The 27,563-nt window shown below is 38.1% G+C and overlaps 1 protein-coding gene across 1 annotated transcript in view; it reads right to left on the bottom strand.

The window, feature by feature from the left end:
• The window catches only part of LOC134673884 (protein lev-9-like), a 175,548-nt gene extending 152,693 nt beyond the window's left edge, over window positions 1-22,855 (bottom strand). Inside the window, exon 1 of the mRNA XM_063531939.1 lies at window positions 22,760-22,855. Coding sequence (XP_063388009.1) covers window positions 22,760-22,802 — 43 coding nt within the window. The 5' untranslated portion in view covers window positions 22,803-22,855. The remainder of the gene's footprint in view (window positions 1-22,759) is intronic.
• Window positions 22,856-27,563: the final 4,708 nt, after the last annotated feature.

Raw genomic sequence — 27,563 nt, 5'->3', positions numbered from 1 at the left:
AGCAACTAGGGACAAATTTACAATAAGGTTTCAGTTCAAAACCATATCAAATTATTCAATTGGAATTGACCTCCTATTGTAAAAGAGAACATTAATTAAAAAAATTAATAAATCCATTTCCACTCCGACACGGAAAAACCGGATATCCTCCCGATGTAAAGCGAAATGAACCGATATTTTCAGGCCGAGGCACGGAGCAATGAATCGGTATTTTATACGGTGACCGATTCATTTGCTGCCTCACCGGTTCGTAGGCCGAGAGCTCGCTGCGGAAACGGGAGGTTGTTATAACGGTGGCTAAAAAATAACTGTATTCCTGTTGCCAGGGAGGTTTTGAGATTATACTGAGCAACTTTAAATCATTTATTTACATACATACCTACAATATATGTATATACAGTGGTAAGTACAACTAAATTTTAATTTTTTGAGTAACTTATTTTTATTATGGGACCAACCTCGAAATCACGAAAAAAAAATACCCTTCCATAAAAAATGGACCAGCCAAAATGTATGAAACAGCCAGATTTTTAGGGTTCCGTACCCAAAGGGTAAAACGGGACCCTATTACTAAGACTTCGCTGTCCGTCCGTCCGTCCGTCCGTCCGTCCGTCCGTCCGTCCGTCCGTCCGTCCGTCCGTCCGTCTGTCACCAGGCTGTATCTCACGAACCGTGATAGCTACAGCCTGGTTGAAATTTTCACAGATGATGTATTTCTGTTGCCGCTATAACAACAAATACTAAAAACAGAATAAAATAAAGATTTAAATGGGGCTCCCATACAACAAACGTTATTTTTGTCCAAAGTTAAGCAACGTCGGGAGGGGTCAGTACTTGGATGGGTGACCGTTTTCTTTTTGCTTTTTTTTTGTTTTTTTTGCATTATGGTACGGAACCCTTCGTGCGCGAGTCTGACTCGCACTTGCCCGGTTTTTTTTTCACGATTTCGGTTTTGGTGTCATAGTAAAAGTTGCTCAGTATAATCCCAAAACCTCCCTGGCAACGGCAATGCGGTTATTTTTTAGCCACGATGTAAATTAGCTAGGTACTTTATACATAAGTTACATTATCCAAATATCAATGCTTGCGACGACCGGTCTGGCCTAGTGGGTAGTGACACTGCCTATGAAGCCGATGGTCCCGGGTTCGAATCCTGGTAAGGGCATTTATTTGTATGATGATCATACATCGTTATCGCGGGAGCAAATATAAATTTATTAAAGAAGTGGTAAAACAGACTGCCCGTTTAGTAAAAACAGACCTTTCTGCCTACACATTATAAGCCTCCAAGAAGTTCATCATACATAGCACGAAGTTTTTGTTGCATAATGTTCATAAATCTTGCTTTACACTCTGTTAGTAAATAATGACCCGGAATCGACATATCAAATAAATATTCATGATTTATTTTGTACAACATTATTTAATTTTTGTTGATCTTAAGTGATTTTCGTAATATACGACATAAATTTTCTCTATGTTTTCTACTCTTAATCTGCGGCGTCGTGCAGTAAATATCCATTTTAATTGGCTAAATGATCTTTCGACTGCTACTGTTGTAATGGGTGCGTTTTTAAAACGACGGAAGTAATCAAATGTAGAACGATATATCGTTGAATCTAGTACTATCTCCTTCTCCGATATCAGTTCACACATTTTTTTCATAACTTCATATCCGGCATTTTTCTGCAAAACCACTTTGAACTTTTTTAAAATCTGTTTTCCATCTTTATTCAAAATTAATTTGGATATATGTTTGTATGTATTTTGTACTATGGTCAAACTTTCACTAAGAGATAGATTTTGGCACTGCAGTTTATTTATAGCATCTGTGGCCTATTTTATAAAGCTACAAGTTACAATTTACAAGCGGAAGTCTCTTTCTAACCCTATGTGTTAGAACGAGACTTCCGCTTGTAAATTGTAACTTGTAGCTTTATAAAATAGGGCACTGGTATTACTTGCAGATACTTTGCTATGAAATTTACATCTTTTCGAACTTTTGCACTGAGTAAAGATTTTTTTGCTTTGACGATGCACTGTGCGTCTGAATTACGAAATGTGTCTATAACGCTTTTTATTTCATCAAAATACTTGTTGTAGTAAGTGGTAGCCTCGATCCATGTTCCCCAGCGAATAATTGTTGGGTTTGGAGGCAAAGGAATTCCATTAAACATTTCTCTTAATGCTTTTACTCTTTTCGGAGATTTGCGAAATACTTTCTTTACATTTGAAATTAATAGGTTAACTTCTGGAAAAAGAACACGAACTTGATCGGCAACTCTGTTAAGAGCATGGGCTAAACATGTAACATGGACAATGTTCGGAAAAAGTGTTTTCAAATTTCTGCCAGCTTTCAACATATACCCCACACCATCAGTCAATAACAACAACACCTTGTCATGCTTATTGTGACCAGGGCCCCACAAATCATCCAGGGCATTTTTTACAGTATTAGTTATACTGATATTGTTCGTTTCATTTAAACATTTGCTTGACAGCACGTGTGGAGTTCCAACATCATCTTCAAGCATAGCACCTACTATAACGTTAGCGATTTGACGACCTATAGAATCTGTGGTTTCATCAACACTTACATATATATACGCGTCTTTTAATTCGTCTCTAATTATATCCATCTCTTTGTCGTATAATTCATTCACGCAAGTCTGCCTCAGCAAACATTCTGAAGGGACCTGAACAGTTTTTTCAAATTTTCCAGATACACAATCTTCAATGAAATTTTTAAATACAGGGTTCTCTATTTGAGACCACGGTATGTTACAGCTTACTAGAAATTTTGTCAGTTCCAACCTAAAATCTTTTTTGAGAGAAGTGTGTCTTTCAGAGTTAAAATGACGTTTCACGGAAGATTTAGTTTTACAAAAACTAATATTGCACTTCGAGCAAAATAGATTTGTATCGCGAGCCTCTAGCTCAGGATAATCCTGTATAAACAACCCCACAAATTCATCACATGTTATTTTCCTTCGAGGCATTTTAAAGGCAACTTCTATTTGATTATGTTGTTACAAATAAAGATCAGTCAAGATTGACAAATGTCTAAATTGACTGATAAGGTTGCGTACCTAATAGGTAATCTTTTTAAGTACCAATCAAGTCAAGTATGGAGGTAAGATAGCATTGATATTCAATAAAATAATTATACATTTTAAGGTCGTAGGTATAAACGTTTCTCTATACGAATGTCATTTCTGTTTTTGACTGTTTTTTATAATCTTTCAGTATTGTCAAATCGTATTTGCTCCCGCGATAACGATGCATGATGATGATACAGATATTTGTTCCTAGGTCATGGTTGTTTTCTATGTATTTAAATATATTATATATATCGTTGTCTGAGTACCCACAACACAAGCTTTCTTAAGCTTACCGTGGGGCTTAGTCAATTTGTGTAAAAATGTCGTATAATATTTATTTATTATTATTGTATGTCTTTCCCATCACGGAACAATGGTGTTCCGGACCTTTGGGAGGCGTGCGCGGAGCCGAAGCCAACACGTAGAGGCCCTTTTGACACTTTAATGAAATGTAAGGGGTACACCGAGCGGATGCTGCCCTTACCCGTGTCATGGGACGCACGCAATTATTTATTATTTATTATTTTCACATATTATACTAATAATAGCCCTCGGCTTTGTTTCTAAGTACGTATCGTCGGTAAATAAGAATAACTAAATAAAGTCGTGATAGACCGTTGCAAATGTGATTTAATATAAGTGCGTATATTTTGTAATTGTATTATTTTAGAGACAATGATAAGGTTTACTAAAAGCATATTTAAATGATAACTAGATTAAGTTTCAGTTTCAGTTTCAGTTTCATTTATTTTGTTAAACATAGGTTACATGAAAGATGGTAGGTACATAAATATACATTGGTCTCTATGCTTTAACCACTATGCAGGTGTACAAAATTGTCTCGTGCGGTTATCAAATAAACGCATGCTTATGTCTAAAAAATCTACCTATTATTTGAAAATACCAAATATATGAATATATATGAATACCAAATTCTAAGTAGCCCTTTAAATTAAAATATAGAAATAAAAGTGCTAATTCATTTATTATACTTAAATATATTTTTAGAAACAAAACTTGGCGCTATCGCATTCATATCGCATCAAGCGTCGATAATTGAGTTTATCGATGTAAGAACTGCCTACCTGTCATTAAATATTGCCCTCCAAATTCCTATGTCTGACTAATAACCACGGTTGGTTCAGTGGGATAATTAACAAGTATAAATCTAGAGTAAGTATTAAAAACATACGGATATAATATATTTATTATGATTACCTAGCGGAAATGAGCGTGCAAAGGCCAGTGTTATAATTATATTGTGAAATTAACCATAATCAAGTTTCTGGGTTTCTTTTTAGTTTATTGTAATAATAGTTTATATCATAGACAAAACAGACGGGGAAAGTATTAAAACTACGCCCATACGAAAACTAAATTAGTGGCAGCGTACCTACGTGTAAAGTTCCTGATTTTTATCTGTAAATATTTGATCACTAAAATTATATAACACTTTAATCTCTCGCGTTTTGTACACATATTTAATTACACAAACGGGTCTACCGCGATATAATTTCATTGTTTTTACCCACATACAAAACATCCACCAGACTTAGCATAGTCGCGCTACCCCCTCTACCACGCATACGGTAATTTTACTCCATGTTCGAGTCGAAAGTGTCTTTGAACGGACCAATCACGGCACAGGACTTCTCTCACCTCGTCCCGCGCACCCCCGCATTTTTGGCATCATGCATCGGTTTCAGCAAATAATTGCTCTAAACTCCGTGTAGAGGATTCCTAGTCTATGTTTTTACTTTAAATTCTGACGTTTCAGCTGACAACTCAACTCAGCAACTGCAACTCAGTGGTGCAACTCAGGCGAAACGTCGGAATTTAAGGTAAAAACAATGAAATTATATCGCGGTAGACCCGTTTGTGTAATTAAATATGTGCACTAAAATTATATTGCTGAAGTATGAAGGGTAACGTGATATTTTTTATCGAGCCAACTGTATCCTTAAAAAGTTTTGGTTAAAGTCTGCCCTTGCTACGACGTTGCTTAACTTTGGTCAAAAATCACGTTTGTTGTATGGGAGCCTCATTTAAATCTTTATTTTATTCTGTTTTTAGTATTTGTTGTTATAGCGGCAACAGAAATACATCATCTGTGAAAATTTCAACTGTCTATTACGGTTCGTGAGATACAGCCTGGTGACAGACGGACGGACGGACGGACGGACGGACGAAGTCTTAGTAATAGGGTCCCGTTTTACCCTTTGGGTACGGAACCCTAAAAATTAGAATACCGAAGAGGAGTAGAATCAGTCATGGTCAGACCAAGACAAGTCTGCAGCGACTTTGATAGCACACGCAGCGCAAGTGTTATTTTAACCCGTGGAGCGCCCCAGAATTACCTACCGTAGTATGGAACTCGTTACCAGCACACGTGTGACAGTAGGGCGCTCAACGGGTTAAGCGTCAAACTTCTATAAAACTATGACGTATAAATGACACACTTCGTATGCTATCAAAATCGTTGCAGACTTTTCTAAATTTTCGGTGAAATTGTAACGGTCTCTCAGACTATTCCGAAAGGCAATTTAATATAAAATATGTTTTAAAGCGAATTTAAAGTTTGATAAAATGGACTTAATGGCGAAGCACGTCTGTATCTGCCGTCGGGTCTGCACCGACCGACGTGGATTGATATTTGTACCCCTAGTATAAACATTCGTTACCTACCACGACGTGCGTACGCGTTTGCGTTAAGTGTCATTTTCTATGGGATATTGAGTTTCCAAAAAGTCCCGCTTGGTGCGCTATTCAAAACCTCATACAAAAATAGACATTACGCAAATGTGAACGCTCGTTATGCTACTGCTCGTTTACACTATAGTTCGTTTTTTTTAGCATTAGAAATAAGGTAAGGAATCTTGATGTGTCTTTTAATTGAAAAACATATTTTAAAAACTTTTTACAAAAAAAAGAAAACCGACTTCAAAAAGGATGAAATAAAATATTATCCTTTTTAAGTCCATGCGTTACCAACTGATATGTTTGAAGTCGGTGCCAAGCCAACTTTTGAAGCATACCATGATTTTGGTGCGATTCGATAAGGATGTACGTTGGATTGCTATACACGACGACAATGAACGTACTTTCTGTAGGTACAGTCGACGTTAAATATATGTTTACACTTTTCGTCTTATTACAAAGGAGTATATAAGGTGCAAAAGTGTAAACATATCTTTGACGTCGACTGTACCTAAGAACACACCTCAGAACACACGATCAAACCTTCTTGGCACAGTCCGTACCATGTTTGTCGGCACGCAAGCGTGGGATTGGGACTGAAGTTATTTCCCGACCCTTATTCAGAGGACTACATTCCAAAATATAAAACAATTCAAGGAATTTACGTTCTTGCCAAATTTCACCTAAAGCGGTTCAATTGTTTAGCCATGAAAAGGCGACAAAGAGGCAGACAGAATTACTTACACATTTATAATAGTTATTAGTACAGTTCTAATGGGATTTATAGTCGTAAAGCTGATTATTTTTGACGGGTATTGTTACTACTTGGCTTGGCACCGACTTCAAACATATCAGTTGGTAACGCATGGACTTAAAAAGGATAATATTTTATTTCATCCTTTTTGAAGTCGGTTTTCTTTTTTTTGTAAAAAGTTTTTATTTTTCCATTTTTAGTTTTAACGCATTGTTAAGAGCGCGACGCATGAATGAAAAACAACATCATGATTAACACTAAATTCGTGTATCTACTTTAATAAATATGTGATCAGGAATTTTCTCGAGTCCGTCTGGGAAATTATAATTCCTGTCACTATACTAAATCCATCCTCCGCCCCGCCACTGACCCAATCCCTCAACCCCCCCGATCACTCAACCTCACAGCGTACCAACCCCTGATCCATGTACCCCTCGGCCCTGAACCAGCACCCCTTCAACCACCAGTACCCCTTAACTCCTAACCCTAACCCCCCGATCAGTAGCCTTACCAGCTTACCAAGTGTTTGACATTGATTTATTCGCTAGCGTGTGTGTAACTTACTTTCTTTGCCAATCGCTCGTACTGGAATATTAGTGCGAGCGAGATGCATAAAAAGTAAGTTACGAAGACGTTAGCGTCGCTAACTTAGCGAATATGTCAATGTCAAACTCGTGGTAAGGCTACACTTGTACTACATCAAATTGGCGGTGTTCGGAAGCAAATGCTCGAGTTACTTTAGAAAACACCGAAATCACTTTACACGTGCCTTTAAAAACTGAGGAGTTCCCTCAGTTCCTCATGGATTCCATCATCAGACCAGAACCAAAAATAATACGGAAACACCTTGGAGGCAACTCCTTCCAAACAAAAAAAGAATTACTCAAATCGGATCACAGGTGCCGGAGTAATCGCTGAACATACTACATTTAAAAAATCATCATCATTATCATCAATACAATCATCATCATCAGGTCTACTTCATCAAAGTGGTGGTTTCCGGGAGAAAATGCTCGAGTTGCTTAAGAAAACACCCAAATCACCATGCATGTGCCTTTAAAAATTGAGGAGTTCCCTCAATTCCTCATGGATCCCATCATCAGAACAGAACCAAATTAAAATGGGGCCAACTCGGAGGTAGCTCCTTTCAAACAAAAAAATAATTACTCAAATCGGACTACGGATGTCGGAGTAATCGGTAAACGTACATAGAAAAAAAAAAAACCACAACCGAATACAGAACCTCCTCCTTCTATGAAATGGAAGTCGGCTAAAAATAAGTTACGGCAAATATGTAACAATTATGAATCTAATACGATCATTTATATTCTTCTGCTTTCATAAGTAATAGTTTTTGATTTTTAATAAACGTTTTTCAATTAAAAGACATGTCAAGATCGCTTACCTTCTTGCAAGTTCTTTCTAATGCTAAAAAAACCGGGCAAGTGCGAGTCGGACTCGCGCACGAAGGGTTCCGTACCATAATGCAAAAAAAAAAACAAAAAAAAGCAAAAAAAAAACGGTCACCCATCCAAGTACTGACCACTCCCGACGTTGCTTAACTTTGGTCAAAAATCACGTTTGTTGTATGGGAGCCCCATTTAAATCTTTATTTTATTCTGTTTTTAGTTGTTATAGCGGCAACAGAAATACATCATATGTGAAAATTTCAACTGTCTAGCTATCACGGTTCGTGAGATACAGCCTGGTGACAGACGGACGGACGGACGGACAGCGAAGTCTTAGTAATAGGGTCCCGTTTTACCCTTTGGGTACGGAACCCTAAAAACGAACTATAGGGGTTCAGAAATGCACTGGTTTTAGGTATAATTGCATACCTAGTCAAGGAAATTAGGGCCGATCGAGTTTGGCAGTTGAAGAAGATGGCGCTCTACGGTAACGTTTATGTTGGCACTTTCACACTTCGTCATAACACTCATAACTAAGTTCGTTTAAAGTTAGCTCGGTTTGACTAAGAAAAACTTAAAAAAACGCTGGATGTTACTAAAAATCGCATTAAGTGAAGACAGAACACTATAATGAGAGAGAGAGAAGGGAGTGATAGAGCGAGTAAGGGGGAAGGTAGAGGGAGAGAGAATGAGAGACAAAGAAGACTGACGAGTATGGTCGGTGTGAACCTTAGCTATAAATCTCATACCACGCTTAAAAACCAATTTCATCGTACGAAGTCCAACGGATTTCATCGCCGGACATTTTTTATCGATAAAAAAATAAATTGCTGTATTGAAATGTATTTTTCATTCGTCTCTATCACCATAGTTGTGTTCAGGCCGCGTAGCCAAGATGCCGATCGCTTACGCTCCGTAGCGATCGAAACGCAACTGTCACTGTCGCTCTAATATGGAAGTGTGATAGAGAGACATAAAGGTTTTCGTTGTCGAAGCGATAGCGATTGTAACCTCGGCTAGGCCGGCAGAACCACTACCACCAGTTTTGACATTGACAGATAAGCTCGCGTCTAAGTAACTTACTTTTCACCACACCAGCGCGGAAAGAATTACTTTGCACTTCAAAAACGAATAGCAAAGTTGCATTTTATCCACATGTGAGGCAAAGTAATCAAATGCAAATTTTGAGTTGTTTTCTTATGTTTGCTGGTAGAATTGACTTTTAAATGATGATTTTGGATGATAAATATTTAATAACATTCATTTGAATTTGATTTGGTTTGATTGTGTTTGATATTTTACATTTAATATTTGCTTCGGGTTGGTGTGGTGAAAAATGTTGTGTTTCACTCGGGGGCAAATTTTGTTTAACCCTCGTGCTTTGAAACCCTCGCAACGCTCAAGATTCCATTTTTCGAACCACTCGCTACGCTCGTGGTTCAATTTTGGAATCTTTCGCTTGCTCGGGTATCAATATTAGCACGAGCGGTTAAACAACAACTTTGCCCCCGAGTGAAACAAATAACTAGGTATTCTATGCATCTCGCTTGTACTCGCATGTTATAGCAAGCGAGATGTACCTATAGAAAGTAATTTACGTAGAAGCGAGCGTATCTGTCAATGTCAAAACTGGCGGTAGCCGTACAGTACACGTAGGGGTCATCCATTAATTACATCACACGTTTAGGGGGAGGGAGGGGGTCAAGAAAATGTGACATATTGTGACATGGGGGAGGGGGGAGACACAAACTTTGTGACGTCACTTTAACTTCATCAGTAACCGAAAATTTATTTAAATTATTTTATTCGCTGTACATTTAAATAACAAGTTTTTAAAACGATAATCGTTTTTATTCGTTTAATTTTCTTCCCTAAGCAGTTTTGAGTTATAAAATTACTAATATTTATATCGTCAAAAATGTTTTGATAAAATATTAATAATACTTAGGTACTTAATTCGATTTGGCGATTTCGTAGAAAAAATGTGACGTCACACTAGGGGGGAGGGGTTTGCCAAATGTGACCAAGTGTGACAAGGAGGGGGGGAGGGGTCAAAAAACCTAGAAATTCGTGTGACGTAATTAATGGATGACCCCGTACCATGAGTCACTGACAGAGACACTGACATACGCTAACGTCTACGTAATTTACTTTCTATAGGTACCTACATTTCACTCGCACTAATATGTCAGTATGAGCAAGATGCATAGAAACTAGAAAGTAAGTTACGTTCACGCTAACTTTTATGTCAGTGCTAAACTGTACCCCGTGTGTAAAGGGGCCCACTGATTAACAGTCCGCCGGACGGTATCGGCCTGTCAGTTAGAACAAAATTTTGACAGTTGCGAACAACTGACAGGCCGATACCGTCCGGCGGACTGTTAATCAGTGGGCCCTTTAAATTTCATTCGATAGCATGACGTGGCGTACGCGTTTGCGTTAAGTCTCATTTTGTACGGGATTTTGAGTTTACAAAACGGCCCGCTTGGCGCGCTGTTCAAAATAGACATGCAAACTCGAAACGCGGTATACAGGATTTGCCGACTGCCGTATTCGAACTTCAAGATATTCACAAGAGACGACACGTACTAGATTTATTCTAGATACGTAACGTATCATACGTTATAGTTTAGATATCAACTAGTTCTCTTTTGCATCGCAATTCGAGCAACCAATGTCACTTTTACGTTAGATAGAGTAAATCTATTAGATGTGAATTAGATCTCTAACTCATATCCTGTGGAAATCGTTCAAGAGTATCTCCAGAATCGCGCAAATGTCAAATTTGACAGGTTAGATCTTAAACATATCGTTATCGTATCTTGGTGATGTCGAAGATGTCTAATAGATGTCTATTTCAAAATCCCCGAAGGCCCCGAAGCTTTTATTCCGCCATTTTTCTCGCTCGACAAGCCAAAATCGAGTGCATTTTTGAAAACAAAGGAAAGGCTTTGTGGCGGTTCTGCTGTGTGCCCAATTTGGTCACACAACAGACACAACAGTCATGTCATCGCTACATACACGGAAAAAAATAAGCTCTAGCAAAGTACCGATTTGGCTTCGTTAAAAATTATTTAGTTGAATACAACCAAGACTTATTTGAAAAACAAGCAATTATTGCTAAAAACCTTCTTGGTTGTTTTAAACAAGTACTAATTTTTTTTTCAAATAAGTGTCTTATAGTACGCTAGTGTAATGGGGTGTGCGTGGGTAGTGTAATGGGTGTGTGTGTGTGTGTGTGTGTGTGTGTGTGTGTAGTGAGTAGTGTAGTTTGTGTGTTATATACGCGTGTTATTTACTTTTAATAAATTTAATTGCATAATTTTACCAACTTAAGTTAACCTAGTCGACTTCTTTGATTTTAACAACGAACTTTGCAGGCTCCCTCCGAGCGAAGTCACTCGGATGAAGACAGCAATAGTACATTATTGTCGAGGCTCGGAAGTAGCTACTTGCAGGCTGAGGATTCGTTTTAAACGGACGACCTTGGGAGTCCGTTTAATTGAATCCGAAGCCAGCAAGTAGCCTTCCAGCCGAGTCATATATAGTGCTTTTCTCAAAAATGGTGCAATAAATATAAATATCATAGAAATATTTTACAAAAGCAACGTTCTTACGTATACATTTTCACAGAAACAAGCCCTTGCCGCCTTTTTATTTTTTTAATAAAAAAATAGAAGTGTATTTTTCTGCCAAAAATACGCCAACCTATTTGAGACAGCTAAATAGTCGCAGTACTAATCATCTGTTTGGCTGTTTAATGGGCCTGTGCCTTCATTTGATATGGCTATTTCAAATTTTAAAAAGTTTGGAACTCGACAAATAATGGAATTTGTATGCAACATTGCAGTCCCAAAATCGAGACTGCAATGTTTTTAACTTTTTAATTTTTGACTGACCATAAACTACGCGCTTCGGGACCTATTTTTTAGACGGCAAAGTCAAGTTTGTCGTCCATTTTTGAGAAAAAACTTATTTATTTCTAGCCATTTCCTTTTCTCAGTGTAGGTATTGTGATTCACCTAACATTTATTAAAACGGATATTAAATAACAAAATAAATAAATCATAAATCTAGCCCTAAATTGCCTGAGGCATTGTTCCCAGGACGCTGGCCGCGTTCCCCCTCTGCACAACGGGGCTGAGTTTTTTCACCTAACATAATTACATATGTATGTTAGTATGTAAGGTATTTGTAATATGGGCCTTGTTGCCTGAATTAAATTTCTAATTAAATAAATAAAAATAAATAATTCTAACATACCGTATATACAGGGGGGGGGGGGGGGGCAAAAGTTGCTAAGCGGGCCAGGTGTTCAAAATGATCTTGACGCGACTTTATTCATAAAGTTAAGAGAATAAGAGTGTGTCAAGGTAATTTTGAACACCTCGCCCGCTTAGCAACTTCTGCCGCTGACTGTACAGGTATAAATCATCGCATTCACCTAGATTTTAATCCCGGTTTCCAGTAAAAAGCGGGTGGCCATTTTAAATTACTTCCCTGTATGCGTTTTCATTAAATTTATCTACGTGCAATATTTTAACGCGGTTTTATTAAAAGTCACGTATCCAGTATATTTACAAGCTTGAATTAATGTGCATGTTGGCAATGTTGTAAAGAGATGCACATTTATATTGCAAATTTAATACGTCAAAAGCACTGTCTAAAGGGTTATAGTCGCACCAAAGTCTGCAGCGGATTTGATAACCCACGCAGTGTAAGTGTTATATATACGTCATAATTTCATAGAAGTTTGACGTTTAAAATGACACTTGCACTGCGTGGGCTATCAAAATCGCTGCTGACTTTTTACGGTCTGACTATACTTATATGAGTTATATGTCGGAGAATGGCTGAATTGTGCCATCTATCGCCTTCAAGAGGCGTTTTATCACGCAAACCTTGACAAATAGAGCAAACTAGGGTGTTACAGTACACCTGAGTGGCGTTCGACGCAGTTCCGCCAAGGCGTCATAGAGTGCGCTGTCAAAACAAATGCAATCGATCTTCAGAAGGGAACGATGAGAACTAACGGGAGAAGATGACGTCTGTGGCATTTCCTGGGTCTAATCCACTGGTTTGCTTAAGATAAAAATTGTAACGTGCTATGATTTGTGATTTTGTATGATTTGTTTATTTGTTTTTGTTTGCTTTGATTTTGTATGTTTGTGTGTGTGTTCTGGAGTGGAGACCACGTCTGGGCAAACGTAGCGTGGGCGCCCTCTGGCCAGATGGCGGGATGACTTGCACAGGAGGACCGGCAGCGACTGGATGCATAAAGGATGACTCACGTTAGACTGAGCCGTGTCTGGGTCGGAGCTTCCGGCGCTTACTTTTTTATGACAGACGATCACCTGATGATTTCCATAGCAAACGATGCGCCGGAAGCTCCGGGCCGGACACGGCCCGGTCTAACGTGAGTCATCCTCAAAACGGCAGACCGGGCCACGTGGCGTACCTTGGGAGAGGCCTATATCCAGCAGTGGACTGAAACGGGCTGATGATGATGATGATGATGATTTGTAATCAGTCTTGTCCAGTAAAGGTCGTGAGTTGAATATCGCATTTCATTGAAAGCCCTCGTCATCCACGATTGAAGGTTCTGATATGCATCCGATAATATGATAAGCTTACGATTCCCTATATATATAAATATCTGCCTTGGATTTTTGTTTGCAATGCCTTATTGTCATTCCACCACAAGAGACCAAAAACTCAATAAAAGCAATATCGTTAAATATCCCTAACCTTTTTTTTTCGAAATTATCCCTAACCTCACCCAAGTCTGAATATTTCGGGAAATTCATGAGAATTTTTTGCATAATTCCTTGAGATTGGCCCAAGGCGAGTAGGCTAAAGGGTGGTTTTCCATCTGCTTAATATCTTGGCCCAATATCATCGCGTCTCACTCTCTCATTAAGCAAAATGTGAGACAAAATACACATTGGACAAAGAAATTGTACAGTTAGAATACCACCCTACACAAAAAATTTATTTTATCACGCCCATTATAATCAGAACTCTATACCAGTACTAACTATGAGTAACGGGGGGTCATGGTAAAACTGGGGGTTAAAAGAGGGGGTTTGGAATAATAGGCCTTATTAGCATTACAAGCTTGATATATAGCTAAGATTAAATGAGGTTTTAAGTACAGTAAAACAGTAAAAAGATTTTGAGGGGACCAAGTATAGCGCCGAATTTCTATGCCGGTATCTTCTTGGGGCTGTGGTGTAGGATTTTTAGGGTTTCGTACCCAATGGGTAAAAACGGGACCCTATTACTAAGACTCTGCTGTCCGTCCGTCTGTCACCAGGCTGTATCACATGAATCGTGATAGCTAGGCAGTTCAAATTTTCACAGATGATTTATTTATGTTGCCGCTATAACAACAAATACTAAAATACAGAATATAATAAATATTTATGTAGGGCTATATAGCAAACGGGATTTTTTTGCCGGTTTTTGCCTTCGTGCGCGAGTCCGACTCGCACTTGGCCGGTTTTTTTAAATTGTTTACACAGTATAACACACAATAACATACAATATTTTCTTTATAACTTCGCCAAACTGCATGAAAGGTGAGTTTGTAGGCGAAAAGAAACATTCTTTTTTTATTTTTACTATATTTTAGGGTCCCCTAGACCAGAGATATTTATAACTCCGTATAAGATAAATAAAATCTAAGAAAAAAACCTCGGATATCAAGCAAAAGTCATTCTCGAATAGATGGCGCCATATACCTTTGGCCTATTCTCGGTTAGATGGCGTTGGCGACACCGTTTGATATTTAACAATTTTAACACATATCAGTGAAAGAACATGGGTCAGTGTGGAACAATAAAAATTAATAATCATTTATCCGTAAACATATTTTGATTCATTTATACATTTTCAATTTTATTTTAAGTTTTAATCGTGTGTCGATAGATGGCAGTAAATGTACCGTGACTCAAAATTTACTTTGACAGGACCCCTCTATACTATCTATTCTTTTTGCCTAGACCCATAAACTAAAAACTTTATACCGCTTTAAAGTGCTATAATAAATAAGTCTAGCATAAAACACGGCATATGACGAGATAAGCTGACTAGCACAATACGTGTGCATAAAAATATTCACGCTGCACTTCTAGATAAGCTCTAGAACGCTTATATTTCTTTTTATGGTTTCGTGTTTAAATACTTCCGCATTCCGTTTATGTTATATTTTGTTTTACAGTACATCTGGTCCATTACGACACCCTGTGTCATATAATAATCGGACATATAATAAGCGCATTACGTAACAACGTAGAAAATTTAAATGGCCATATATGTAGATACCTACTGTAAAGCGTTGTACGATACACGTGCGAATAGGTAATTCACAACTCGTGTAGGCAAATTTAAGAAATATTATGAATAATATGAATTACCATCGCCACTATAAAGATTTTGTAATTAAAGTACCTGCATACATTGCAAGTTAAATCAATACTTGTAAAAAAGATTTGTTCCACTTCACCACCACCTGACTTCCACCCGGTTACATCCGGGTACTGACTTTTTTAAACTGACATATAAAGCCTCTTCGATACCTATATCTATATCCAATATGGTCCTCCGATCCTCATATAAAAAGGTTCGTCCCATTTAACATCCCAACATTCCGGTTAAATATACTCCGTTAGCAGCTTTTATTAAACTGACTTACAAAGCCGCTACTTCCGATACCTATTAAATCGAATATTATGGTCCTCCCAACCTCATATAAAAAAGATTTATTCCACTTAACGCCTCCGTCCCAACTAACTGCACCCGGTTATACCTGGGTTACTATAGGTACCCGGTTATAGCCGGGTACCGGCTTTTGTTAAACAGACTTATAAAGCTATTACCTACTCGTTATCCCGCAGGAATATCGCGGAATATCCCGAATATCCCACCCCGTCCGGTGAGATAAGGCATTCGTAAAGGATTACTGTATTTATCATAGTTGACATTTAAATACACACCACAAACCCGTATTATAAGGGCTTAAAGTGGACTTTTGCTTAAATTAAGTGCACGAATCGATTACTTAAAAGGGACATTTTAATGCAGCTTACATATCCTTATTATAAAGTTATAAGGTTCAGTTTTGCGTGAATGTGATGTATGTAAAGTAAAGTAAAAAGTTGGTGTGTTAAGCCAGGACTTAACCGTTAGTGGGAAAGGATTCTCGGTTCTCATTAATCTAACAGTGTGTTTGTTTTATAAAATGGATGTCACGTATCTGTATTACAATTCAGGACTATCTTTTGACCGTTTAGACTTATTTCCAACCCACTATGCAAACAAAGGGTTACATAAATTGAGTGTATGTTTTATTTAGCTTGGAAATTGGTTACCAGATTTTGGTGAGTTTTTTAATTTAAAATATGTATTTTTTTATGTGATAGTCAGCAAACGAGCAGACGAGCCGCCTGATGGGAAGCGGTCATCGTCGCCCATGGACATAAGCAACATCACGGTAGCCACTTAAGTGTTGCCGACCCTTGAGAACCCTAAATACCCATAAATAATTATGTATATCCAAAAAACCCCTTTCATCGAATTTTTTAAGTGCTTATGTGCGTAAAACACATATACGAGTATATACTACCTATCTATTAGGGTTAATTTAATTTAATTATTATTATTTTCCATTATATTGCCGTTGGATCTAAAGAGATCTTAAGAGAGCGAATTTTTATATGAATATATAGGTAATAGGAACATAGGAATATGTAGCGGTCGGAAGAAGCATGCCATACCTATGAATTCGCTAGTGTCCATATGCTACGATGTCGACTTACTATCAGGCGTTGTACGCTTGTTAGTCACCGTCGTTTGCATAAATTGTATTTAAAATAAAGTAAAGTACATTTATTAAAAACAAAAATCTGAAAAATAAAATAATCACGAGTAGAAGTCGGACCAAGAAACGTCTGCAGCGGATTTGATAGCAGTGTGTTATTTATACGTCATAATTTCATAGAAGTTTAAGGTTTAAAATAACACGTGCACCGCGTGGGCTGTTAAATCCGCTGCAGACTTTTCTTGGTCCGACTTCTACTCGTCTACCTAACATTCGTAAAACATTAAAAATGGAAGATGTTACAAAAACCGGGCAAGTGCGAGTCGGACTCGCGCACGAAGGGTTCCTTACCAAAACGCAAAAAAAAAAGCAAAAAAAAACGGTCACCCATCCAAGTACTGACCACTCCCGACGTTGCTTAACTTTGATCAAAAATCACGTTTGTTGTATGGGAGCCCCATTTAAATCTTTATTTTATTCTGTTTTTAGTATTTGTTGTTATAGCGGCAACAGAAATACCTACATCATCTGTGAAAATTTCAACTGTCTAGCTATCACGGTTCGTGAGATACAGCCTGGTGACAGACGGACGGACGGACAGCGAAGTCTTAGTAATAGGGTCCCGTTTTACCCTTTGGGTACGGAACCCTAAAAATGGAAGATAAAAACGAAACATTTTTTTTAATTCCGAATATCAATGTTTTGTTACAAAAAGCGCACAAACACAAACAGCGTCGAACACTAGAAGGCAATCAAACGCACGATCCGTCATCAGAGAAATAATTAACGAGCGCCGTGCTAGTCCCATCGTTTTACGAATTTTAGGCTCAGGATAACCAGTAACGCTGCGACTTACAGTTATGACTACGGTTATTATGACACAATTATAGCACGTTTAATATTCTTTCAAACGACACCTCACACGAACCGATCGGTCCCATAGAACTCAAGATGTGAACAAATATCAATGATGGTTGGCCGCTATCTTTGCCCCCCTTTTTTTCGACCCGTCCCCCCCTCCATAAACTAAAACCGGTCAATTCGTATTCTAGAGACTACGAGGAACACATCCATACCAGTTTTAGGTATTTAGAAGAGATGTCGACGACTTTTCTTAAAACAGGCCGGTTTCCTCCAGTCTATAGTAAGCGAACAACTTGCGAACGCGACGCGGCGCGGCGCGGCGGGCCCAAGGCGTTCGCGTTCGCAACGAGATCGCCCACGTAGGACACTATCGAATCGGATCGCGTTCGCGTGTTGTTCGCCTACGTAGGTAGTACGCTGCGTACCACTACACCAGTGTTGGCCGAAACGTTAATGCAATTAACCAATGTTGGCCATTAACCATTTTAAATTGAACGGATTATCCGTTGTTACATTATTTTTTTCGTTTTATCTCAACTTTATAGCGATGTCGACGGAGCCTAGCTTTCGCGGGGCTCCTATTCTGTGCTGTTTGGCCTTCGGCCATTTGAAGATACCTAACGAACCTATCCTACCTATATAATGGCTCCTCTACACGATGGGCCAGCGCCGGCCACTCCAAGGGACGCAGCCATGCGGTAGAATGAGATAGCAATATCACTTGCTCCCTCTAACGCATAAATGCGTCCCTTGGGGTGGCCGGCGTTGGCCCATCGTGTAGAGGAGCCATAAAATGTGGTGATATAAAAAGTGGGCATTTTGCGTTCTAGACCGTTTGCGATGTAGACTAATTGCGATTTAGGCAAAACAACACACTAATCATTTTGCGTTCTAAACCATCTGCGGATAACCCAGGACGTTATTTTGTAATATTCAACATTTCAACATTTTCTAATAAATACAACTAAACCGGTCTTCATTATAAATATCTTTTTCCTATTGTTACGTATATTAAGGTCTCACTAAACTGGTCCGATTGACTAGAATCTCTGACGAGAAATAGGAACACACGAACAACGAAAACGAGAAAATGGCGCAAAAACGGGGCAAATGGAAATGATTGTCCAATTTGTCAAGCCTAATGGGTTCCGCATTAATAAATATGGCGCGAGTAATCCGGGCATCGATCACCCGGTTGAAGTTACCCGGATCAAACTAGTTTACTTATTTATATACAGTTACTGGGAGTTATAGAGAGAACTATATGAGTATCAAACTGAGAGTTCAAACTGGTAAATATATGTTATTTTAATTTTAAACAGTTACTTTAACGACTCGCCCCGGCTTCGCACGGGTTAGCATATTGAACCTTCCTCAAGAATAACTATATCGATATGTGGAAACCGCAGGAAAATCCGTTTCGTAGTTTCTGAGTTTATCGCGAACATGCAAACACACAAACAGACAGATGCGGTGGGGGACTTTACACTCGTATGAGGTATAGTGATAGAAACGAATTTTGTCGAGGCGACTTAAAACTTCTAGAGTATTAGTTATTTAATAAAAATAAGAAACATATATGTCCACCAGCACTCAGAAAAAATAGGTGGTATTAATTACACTGTAATCCATGGAGGACTAGAAGGCTATATGGAGACATGTTTTGGTGTCACAGTTTCTGACTTTTAGTGGAATCTCTAGACTCTGACCCCCATTTCTTCCCGTAAATAGTCGTCGAAAAAAAGGTGCCTTACTGCTGTCACAAAATAAATAATAGTACTAGGTACCGTATAGAAAGGACACTTCCTACAAAAACCGAAGTTTGACAGCGATTCAGGGACGAATCATGCTGTCCCTTTCTAATGTATGGCACTATCCTTCTTGGCTATTTGGGGTTGTCAAAATTCAATCCATCCATTATTTTATCTACCCTAATAATTACTCGGAGCAATGCTGAGCCGAACGGGGCCGAGTTTGCCCGAAGCAGGCGTGTCTCACTCCGCGATTTCGTCGCTTTGCTACAGGCAGCTAAAAGAACATCCGTTCCGCCCCAATTTTGGGGTTTGCCATAAGCCGCGCGTGGCGCTGTCGCCACCTAGCGGCCATATCTGTGCTGGTCGTAACAGACGCGTTTTGTTAGAGAGTGAGTCTTCTGCACTGTACCTGAACTATTATTTATTCTGTGCCCTAAGTCAGGATCGTCTCCCCACTGCTGCTGCTAAATGCTAAACTAGTTAATAAATATAGGTTCCGCGTTAATAAATATGGCGCTAGTAATCCGGGCATCGATCACCCGGTTGAAGCGATCCGGTTGAAACTTCCCCTTCTAACTTTTAGTGCGAGTAGTCCACTACTAGAACTATGGTCCACAACTTGAAGACGTAATTAAGATTACAGTATACAGGGTGTTTGGTGCGCGCTGGTGGCCTAGCGGTAAGAGCGTGCGGGTTCAAACCCCGGCTCGTACCAATGAGTTTTTCGGTACTTATGTACGAAATATCATTTGATATTTGCCAGTCGCTTTTCGGTGAACGAAAACATCGTGAGGAAACCGGATTAATCCCAATAATGCCTAGTTTCCCCTCTGGGTTGGAAGGTCAGATGACAGTCGCTTTCGTAAAAACTAGTGCCTACGTCAAATCATGGGATTAGTTGTCAAGCGGACCCCAGGCTCTCATGAGCCGTGGCGAAATGCCGGGATAACGCGAGGAAGAAGAAGAAGAAGACACAGGGTGTTTGGTACATCGTTTGCCAAATTAAAACGGCAGATAGGTTGACTCATTTGCTCTCTTCCCAGGCCTAGAAATTTTTAATTTTGCGCACTTTTTTTTTTCAGCTCTATGCCTATTTTTCGTAAATTTCAAATTTTCACACTAAATTTCAAATCCAATATACTTTCCTCGAGAATCAGCTATTGATAGGTGAAAACCGAAAACTGTCACAAAACGGACACTGAAAATTTGTATGAAAAACTGAAGACACTTTTTTTCTTTGTCTCATTCAATAGTACCTATTATGTCTATATGATTTTTCGAAAAAAAAGTAAATTGTACCATTTTTCCTGGAAACCCCCCTTCTACGTTTCTGAAGCACCCCCACCCCCACCCCTCCCAGTTATCGACTCGCCCGTCGTTGTTTATCGCCGTCGATAAGACATCCGTCTCGCTGACAGGTATCTAATGTCAATTTGGTTTCGTTGACAGCCCTGATTGATTCATGAGCGAATGTCAATATTGGCGGATACAGGTGCACAGATGCAACGATTTTGATAGCACTCGCAGTGCAAGTGTTATTTATACGTTAAAATAACACATAAACTAAACATATGTATAAAACTAATTTACACGTTATCAATATCATTTCAAAGATGTTTGACTTGCACTGCGTGTGATATCAAAATCGCTGAACAGACTTATCTTGGTCTTAGACTGGACTTGGTCTATGATAGGGTTCTTTCCTATATTATCTGATGATCATCAAACCCTTTATAGTCAGACCGTAAAAAGTCTGCAGCGATTTTGATAGCCCACGCAGTGCAAGTGTCATTTTAAACGTCAAACTTCTATGAAATTATGACGTATAAATAACACACTGCGTGGGCTATCAAATCCGCTGCAGACTTTTATTGTTGCGACTATAGGGTACTTTCTGAAGTCCTAAGAAGCTGAAATTTGGCGACATATAAACCCTTTATATTTCGTCAATCTTACCCATTGTTATACCAAACTAGAATTTGTTATGATATGATATGATATAAGTCTAGACAACGTAAATTTTATAGCATTTTCGGTGCAGCTGAGTGGTGTTAACGGAATTGGTATAAACAATTTCAACCCTAGCATTAATTACGTTAATATTAACCTTAATTTACCATGTCAGTTGGAATTATCTATACCAATTCCGTTAACACCACTCCGTTGCACCTAAAATGCTATAAAATTTTCGATGTCTTGGATATAACCTACAAACTTAACTGTTTTTATATCTACAATCCCAAATTGTACCTGACAATACTTATCAAGTTTTTAAATAAAAAAAAAAAATCATTTTTTCAGATTAAAGGTCCATACATTGTTAGTGAACATTAAAACCTTATTACTAGTGTTAGTATAACATAAAAATAGACTAAAGTAAAAACAAATGTAAAGTAAAAGTAAAAGTAAATGTGTTAAAGTAAATGCATGTTAGAAACAAAGAAATAAATTAACAAACATAATAAAACGTACAAAAACTATAGGTAAAAAATTTGCCCCAGATGTTTTATTACTTAAATATGTCCTAAAAACATTTTTGAGGTGTGGTACCTCAAATTTAATATATAGGTAGGTACTTAAACGATCGACAACACTATCATAAAAATACTACAAACTTAAATATATATCAAAAATCCTTTTATGTTATATTTTGTAATATTAAAAATATGCTCATATTAATATTGGTCATAATATTAAAACCTCTGAAATAAAAAGGTACTTACAAAAAAAATATTAAGTATAGGTACCTATGTGGACATTTTCACTTAAAAGTATACTACATTTACTTTTTTTCAAAAATCTATCAACTTTTGGGTTATTTCTACTCAGAATCACGAGGACTTAAAAAGAAAAAAATGTGTCCCAAAAATGTCAGTTTTGTAACATATTTTGTATGAAAAACTGGGGACACTTTTTTCTTTGTCTCATTTAATAGTACTCGTGATTTTGAGTATAAACAACCCAAAATTTTATAATTTTAAAAAAGAAAAAGTAATGATACCATTTTTTCTGAAAGCCCCCAAGTAAATCTGGACTTATCATTATCATTATCTGTTATAATATTAGGTGTCTAAAATATTTGGTCTAGGAATTGAATCCACATCTTTAAAAAAAAGTAATAAGTTAACGTCCATTTTCCACTTACCATAATAAAACAATAATACAGTTAATATCATAATAAAAGTACCTTTTACAGAAACAGGTAATCTACGAAATATATTACCATAATATTACAGTACCATATCAAAAAGACAGCTATGCTCCTAATCATTTCGAGATTCTGACACCTAATTAATTGATATTTCAAAAAAAAACTATCCACAGTGTTTTCACTTAAGTAGAATAATAAAAGCACTTACCAACGACGACCATGGCTAGCAGGATAAGTAATATTTTCGGCATGACAGCAGTAACAGCACTTGGGGCACTAAAACATGGCGGCCGTCCGGGGCGCGCGCTCAACGCGATCTGAGGCCGCCCCCGCGCGAGGAGGGATGAACGCACATTCACAAACGTAACACGAAACCAACGTAATCTGAATCCCGTATATAGAAATTCAAATTCAAATTTAAATTATTATTAATTTGGCAGGCAAGAAAGCAAAAAAACAATACAAAACAGATAATAAAAGGTATAAAAGTAAATATAAAATACAGTAAAAAATAGTAAAACTTACAACCTAAAACAATGAAATAAAACATTCACAAACTTTTGCACTAAAGATGGCCGTTCTCAGATCGGTGCAGTTTTCGCTAATGTTTGTTAAATTCGTCACTGTAGTCTTTAGCCACCAGTGACAGAATTTCATTGTTCCGGAAGGCAGCCGACCTGGCTCTCAGAATGGCGAAGAAGTCAGGGACGCTCGCGTCCGCAAACATACCCTTCGCACTGCAGAAACGCGGTAATTTCAACAAAATACGAAAGACATTGTTGTGGGACGTGGGACAGATGACTGTGTTATATCTTTCCTGTAGACATACACAAGAGTTAAGGGCTATAAAGGCCCACAGAAGAGAAAAATGTACAGTTCGCGCGAACACACTAGTTTTCTCTTCTGTGGGCAATAGTTAACAGCTTGTGGGCATGTAAGTAATGATTCTCTAAATAAAAGGAGGACCTTTTCACGTGGATAAAGTTTAATAAGAAAATTAACCTTTATAGCCCTTAACTCCTGTGTATGTCTACAGGAAAGACATAACACAGTGATCTGTTTGACCCTTGTACTGTACCCTAAGCGCGTTGAAGGAGTGCCTGGTGTGGTGTACCTATTCCAAAGCTGACAGGTATAAAAACATTGGCAAAAGGCTTTGAACAGGGACACCTTTACCTCACTCGAGCAACGCGCAAAGCGTCGAGCTAACATGTTGCACCGAACCGCGAGAGCCCTGAAATGAAAAGAGGAAATAGAAATAGAAAAAGTTTATTTGGTGTCATAATAAAACTTAACCTGAAAAAAAACTACGGGTTGCACTCCGGGAGTGCCGACAGAAGTGAAAACTCAAGGACTAGTCCAAAATGTCTGCAGCACTATGTATAATAGACTCATCCTCATTTCTATTGAAAAACTTTAGTTCCGAAATTGGTGGTCAGTGAGCTTGTTTAAAATTCAAAATTCAAATTTGTAGCGTTAATTGTTTAAAATTCGAATAGAAATTGTAAAATTACCTTGCATGCAAAAGGTTCTAACCTTTTGCATGTAATGTCATTGAGTTTTTCTTTATTGATTTAAATGCCATCTAAATGAGTGGCAAACTAAACCTTACGGTCACGTGATCGCCTTACGCTGTCTCGAGTTTATAATTTTTTGCCCACCTCAAAAAGTGCCCAGCGCCGCTAAAGAAGTTTTCACTTCAAAATAAATCTTACTCTAATACACTCTAATACATAATAATAGGCCTATATTCATCTATGATACATACTAATACCAAAATCGACGCCACTCAGCAACAGTATTTGCCGGTGGCTAAGATACTTAGCCATGGTGCTGGTTTTCAGGGCAACCGGAGAGAAAAACATAATTAAATTAAATTAAATAACAAGACTAAGCTAACACGTGGGAGAAAGTGAGTTTAAACTATAGCCAGACAAAAAAAACAGTAAATACGTACATAGTAATATGTGCTTTGAACAATTATAGTATTTCTTCTTCCTCGCGTTATCCCGGCATTTTGCCACAGCTCATGGGAGCCTGGGGTCCGCTTGGCAACTAATCCCGAAAGTTGACATAGGCACTAGTTTTTACGAAAGCGACTGTCACCTGACCTTCCAACCCAGAGGGGAAACTAGACCTTATTGGGATTAGCCCAGTTTCCTCACGACGATGTTTTCCTTCACCGAAAAGCGACTTCGCACATAAATTCCGAAAAACTCATTGGTATGAGCCGGGGTTTGAACCGGCGACCTCCGGATTGAAAGTCGCACGCTCTTACCGCTAGGAAACCAGCGCTTTTTTCAAACACAATATTCTTACCCGTAAATTACTCTCAAAATGTTTCATCACACCTTCTAAGAAAATATAAATTTTAAGCGAAATCACGGTGTTTTCAAACCAAACTAAACGTATACCTACCTAGGAGAGGTATAATCAGGTCTTACCATAAAATTCCACCTCCCATCAGGAAGTAAGCCGTACAACCAACCCTTTGTTTCCCATAAAGTTTTAATTCATAATGTACCTATTGTTTGTCATAATTATCATTAGTCCTAAAACTGAAACGGTTAAGACGAAACAGGAGCTGAGTTTTAAATATTTTAGGTAAATATACTCGCCTCGCTAACGGAAGCGGCTCCTAAAACTAGTGCGATAAGGACAAGGCGAAAAATCCTGCGTAAAAATCTCAAAAATGGAGGTTTCGTACTCGACTGTTTCCTCCTCTGAAATTTAACCAATCGTAATCAAATTAAGAAATCTACATGATTATCAAATTATCTGTGTCGGACCGTTTTGCTTTTTTGGCTAATTGATATCAGTTTTGAATACTACGCCTCTCGTTGCGGCATAGTCAATGAGGCTATTTTGGCCATTTTTGAAGGGCTCTAACGCCATAAAAAACAAAAATATCAAAAAAAGCAAAACGGTCCAACACAGATATTGACAATATTAATCTGTGTTGAAAAAATCATTGCACTAGCATCAAAACCCGCGGAGGAAATCGAGTACGTTTGTATGGAGAAATAACCTCTCCTGTTGGCTCTTAAGCATTTAGGATTTTCGTAAGGTTATCCTATATACCTATAGATAGGTTAGGTTAGGTTTGTTTTATGGCAATCTGAACTAAATAAACTGTCGAAGTTGCAGGCAAACAATACATTATGACTTAAAACTTTTTGAGAAACAATAGAGACCCCAACCAACCATCTATGCTAACTTTTCACAAACTTTTTAGAGTAATAAAGTGAGGTTGTACCACAATAAAACATAATTATGACAGGACTTTGACGTATATAGTGGCACATCCACACTCTGTCACTGTAAATATGCGAACAGTTAGTTCCTCAGACTGTATAAAAACAAAAACAAAACAGATAAATGCAAGTCGGACTTTCGCAGATTCCGTACTTTTTAGTATTTGTTGTTATAGCGGCAACAGAAAGACACCATCTGTGAAAATTTCAACTGTCTAGCTATCACTTGGGTCATGAGATACAGCCTGATGACAGACAGACGGACGGACAATGGAGTCTTAGTAATAGGGTCCCGTTTTTACTCTTTGGGTACGGAACCCTAAAAATTAAAACAAGTTACTTCCGTATGGAATTACTTACGAGTACATACACTTTTAAGTTCCGCCCTCTGTAACAAGCGCTTTACGTAACACAGCATTTCACTAGTAAAAGTGAATGAGAAAATGAAATTATTGTTCGCTGGTTATCTAAGTAGTTTCGGAAAACTTCGATAGATAGCGTTTAGGCCCTATTCGCACGACAGCTTTTTCAACGCGCGTTAATAAAGCGTTTGAATGACACAAATGGATAACCATGCATGTTGGATTTTCGACTCGAAGCCTTGGTCATTAAATCGAATTTAGAGTGCGGACAGATTCAATCGCTTTTTTTTTTAACGCGCGTTGAACAAGCTGTCGTGCGAATGGGGGCTTATAGTCAGAACGTTAAGAAACTCTTTATTTAGTTCCGGAAAATTGTCATAGATGGCGCTGATATGAAACAACTGTATTTATCTAGGTGTTCGGTCGAGACTCTTCGCTATGAGACCGTTCACTGACACGACTATCAATGATCGTCGATTCAACATCCCATAATTATTTATTATTATAACCCCAAATAGAGGTAAGTATGAGTTTATTGTCCTACTGTTACTGACTGGTTGCCAGACCAGGCGTGTCTCACTCCGCGATTTCGTCGCTTTGCTACAGGTAGCTAAAAGTACATCCGTTCGACCCCAATTTTGGGGTTTGCCATAAGCCGCGCGTGGCGCTGTCGTCACCTAGCGGCCATGTCTGTCCTGATCGTAACAACGTTTTGTTAGAGAGTGAGTCTTCTGTACCTAGTACTATTATTTATTCTGTGGCCAGACTAATATACACGTGTTAAGTTGTTAACTAGCCACATTGAATACACAATCTAATAAAATAAAATAAAAACTACACGTGGAATGTATTTATTACCTAAATAATATGAACATACACAATTTTAATGAGTTAGTTTTACTTAAAAAATTTGAAAATATTAAACATATACATTTCCCACAGCAGTGTTTCGGAATCCTCAATCTTATCCGAAAACCTCTTTACAACAAAATAATATACGCTTCAAACATACTTAACTATCATCTTATTACTAGGTAACTATACTTATTTATAAAAGACAATGTTAGACTTAGATTCAGGGAGAGGACCTCTGACGCTCGCGCGGGTTCGTACCTGGTGCAAAGGCTGGCCATCGCTATCCAACGTGGTAACGCGGCAAGTATAATGGGCACCTTTGCACCCGGTACAGCCCGCGGAGGCCTTTTAGATTAAAATATTTTAATATTTAGATATATTTAAGTTACTTTTGTATGTTATAAAATAAGTCATATATACTAGACCCCTAAGTTTAAACCAATTTAATATTTAATATATGTTAGACTTATTATTATATATTAATAATTAGAATACTATTGGGTAGGGTTGCACTATAGGGTAAACCGGTCTAGATAGAACG

This window comes from Cydia fagiglandana, chromosome 19 (assembly GCF_963556715.1).
Source record: "Cydia fagiglandana chromosome 19, ilCydFagi1.1, whole genome shotgun sequence".
NCBI classification, from domain to species: domain Eukaryota; kingdom Metazoa; phylum Arthropoda; class Insecta; order Lepidoptera; family Tortricidae; genus Cydia; species Cydia fagiglandana.
This window is presented reverse-complemented; position numbering and strand designations above follow the sequence as displayed.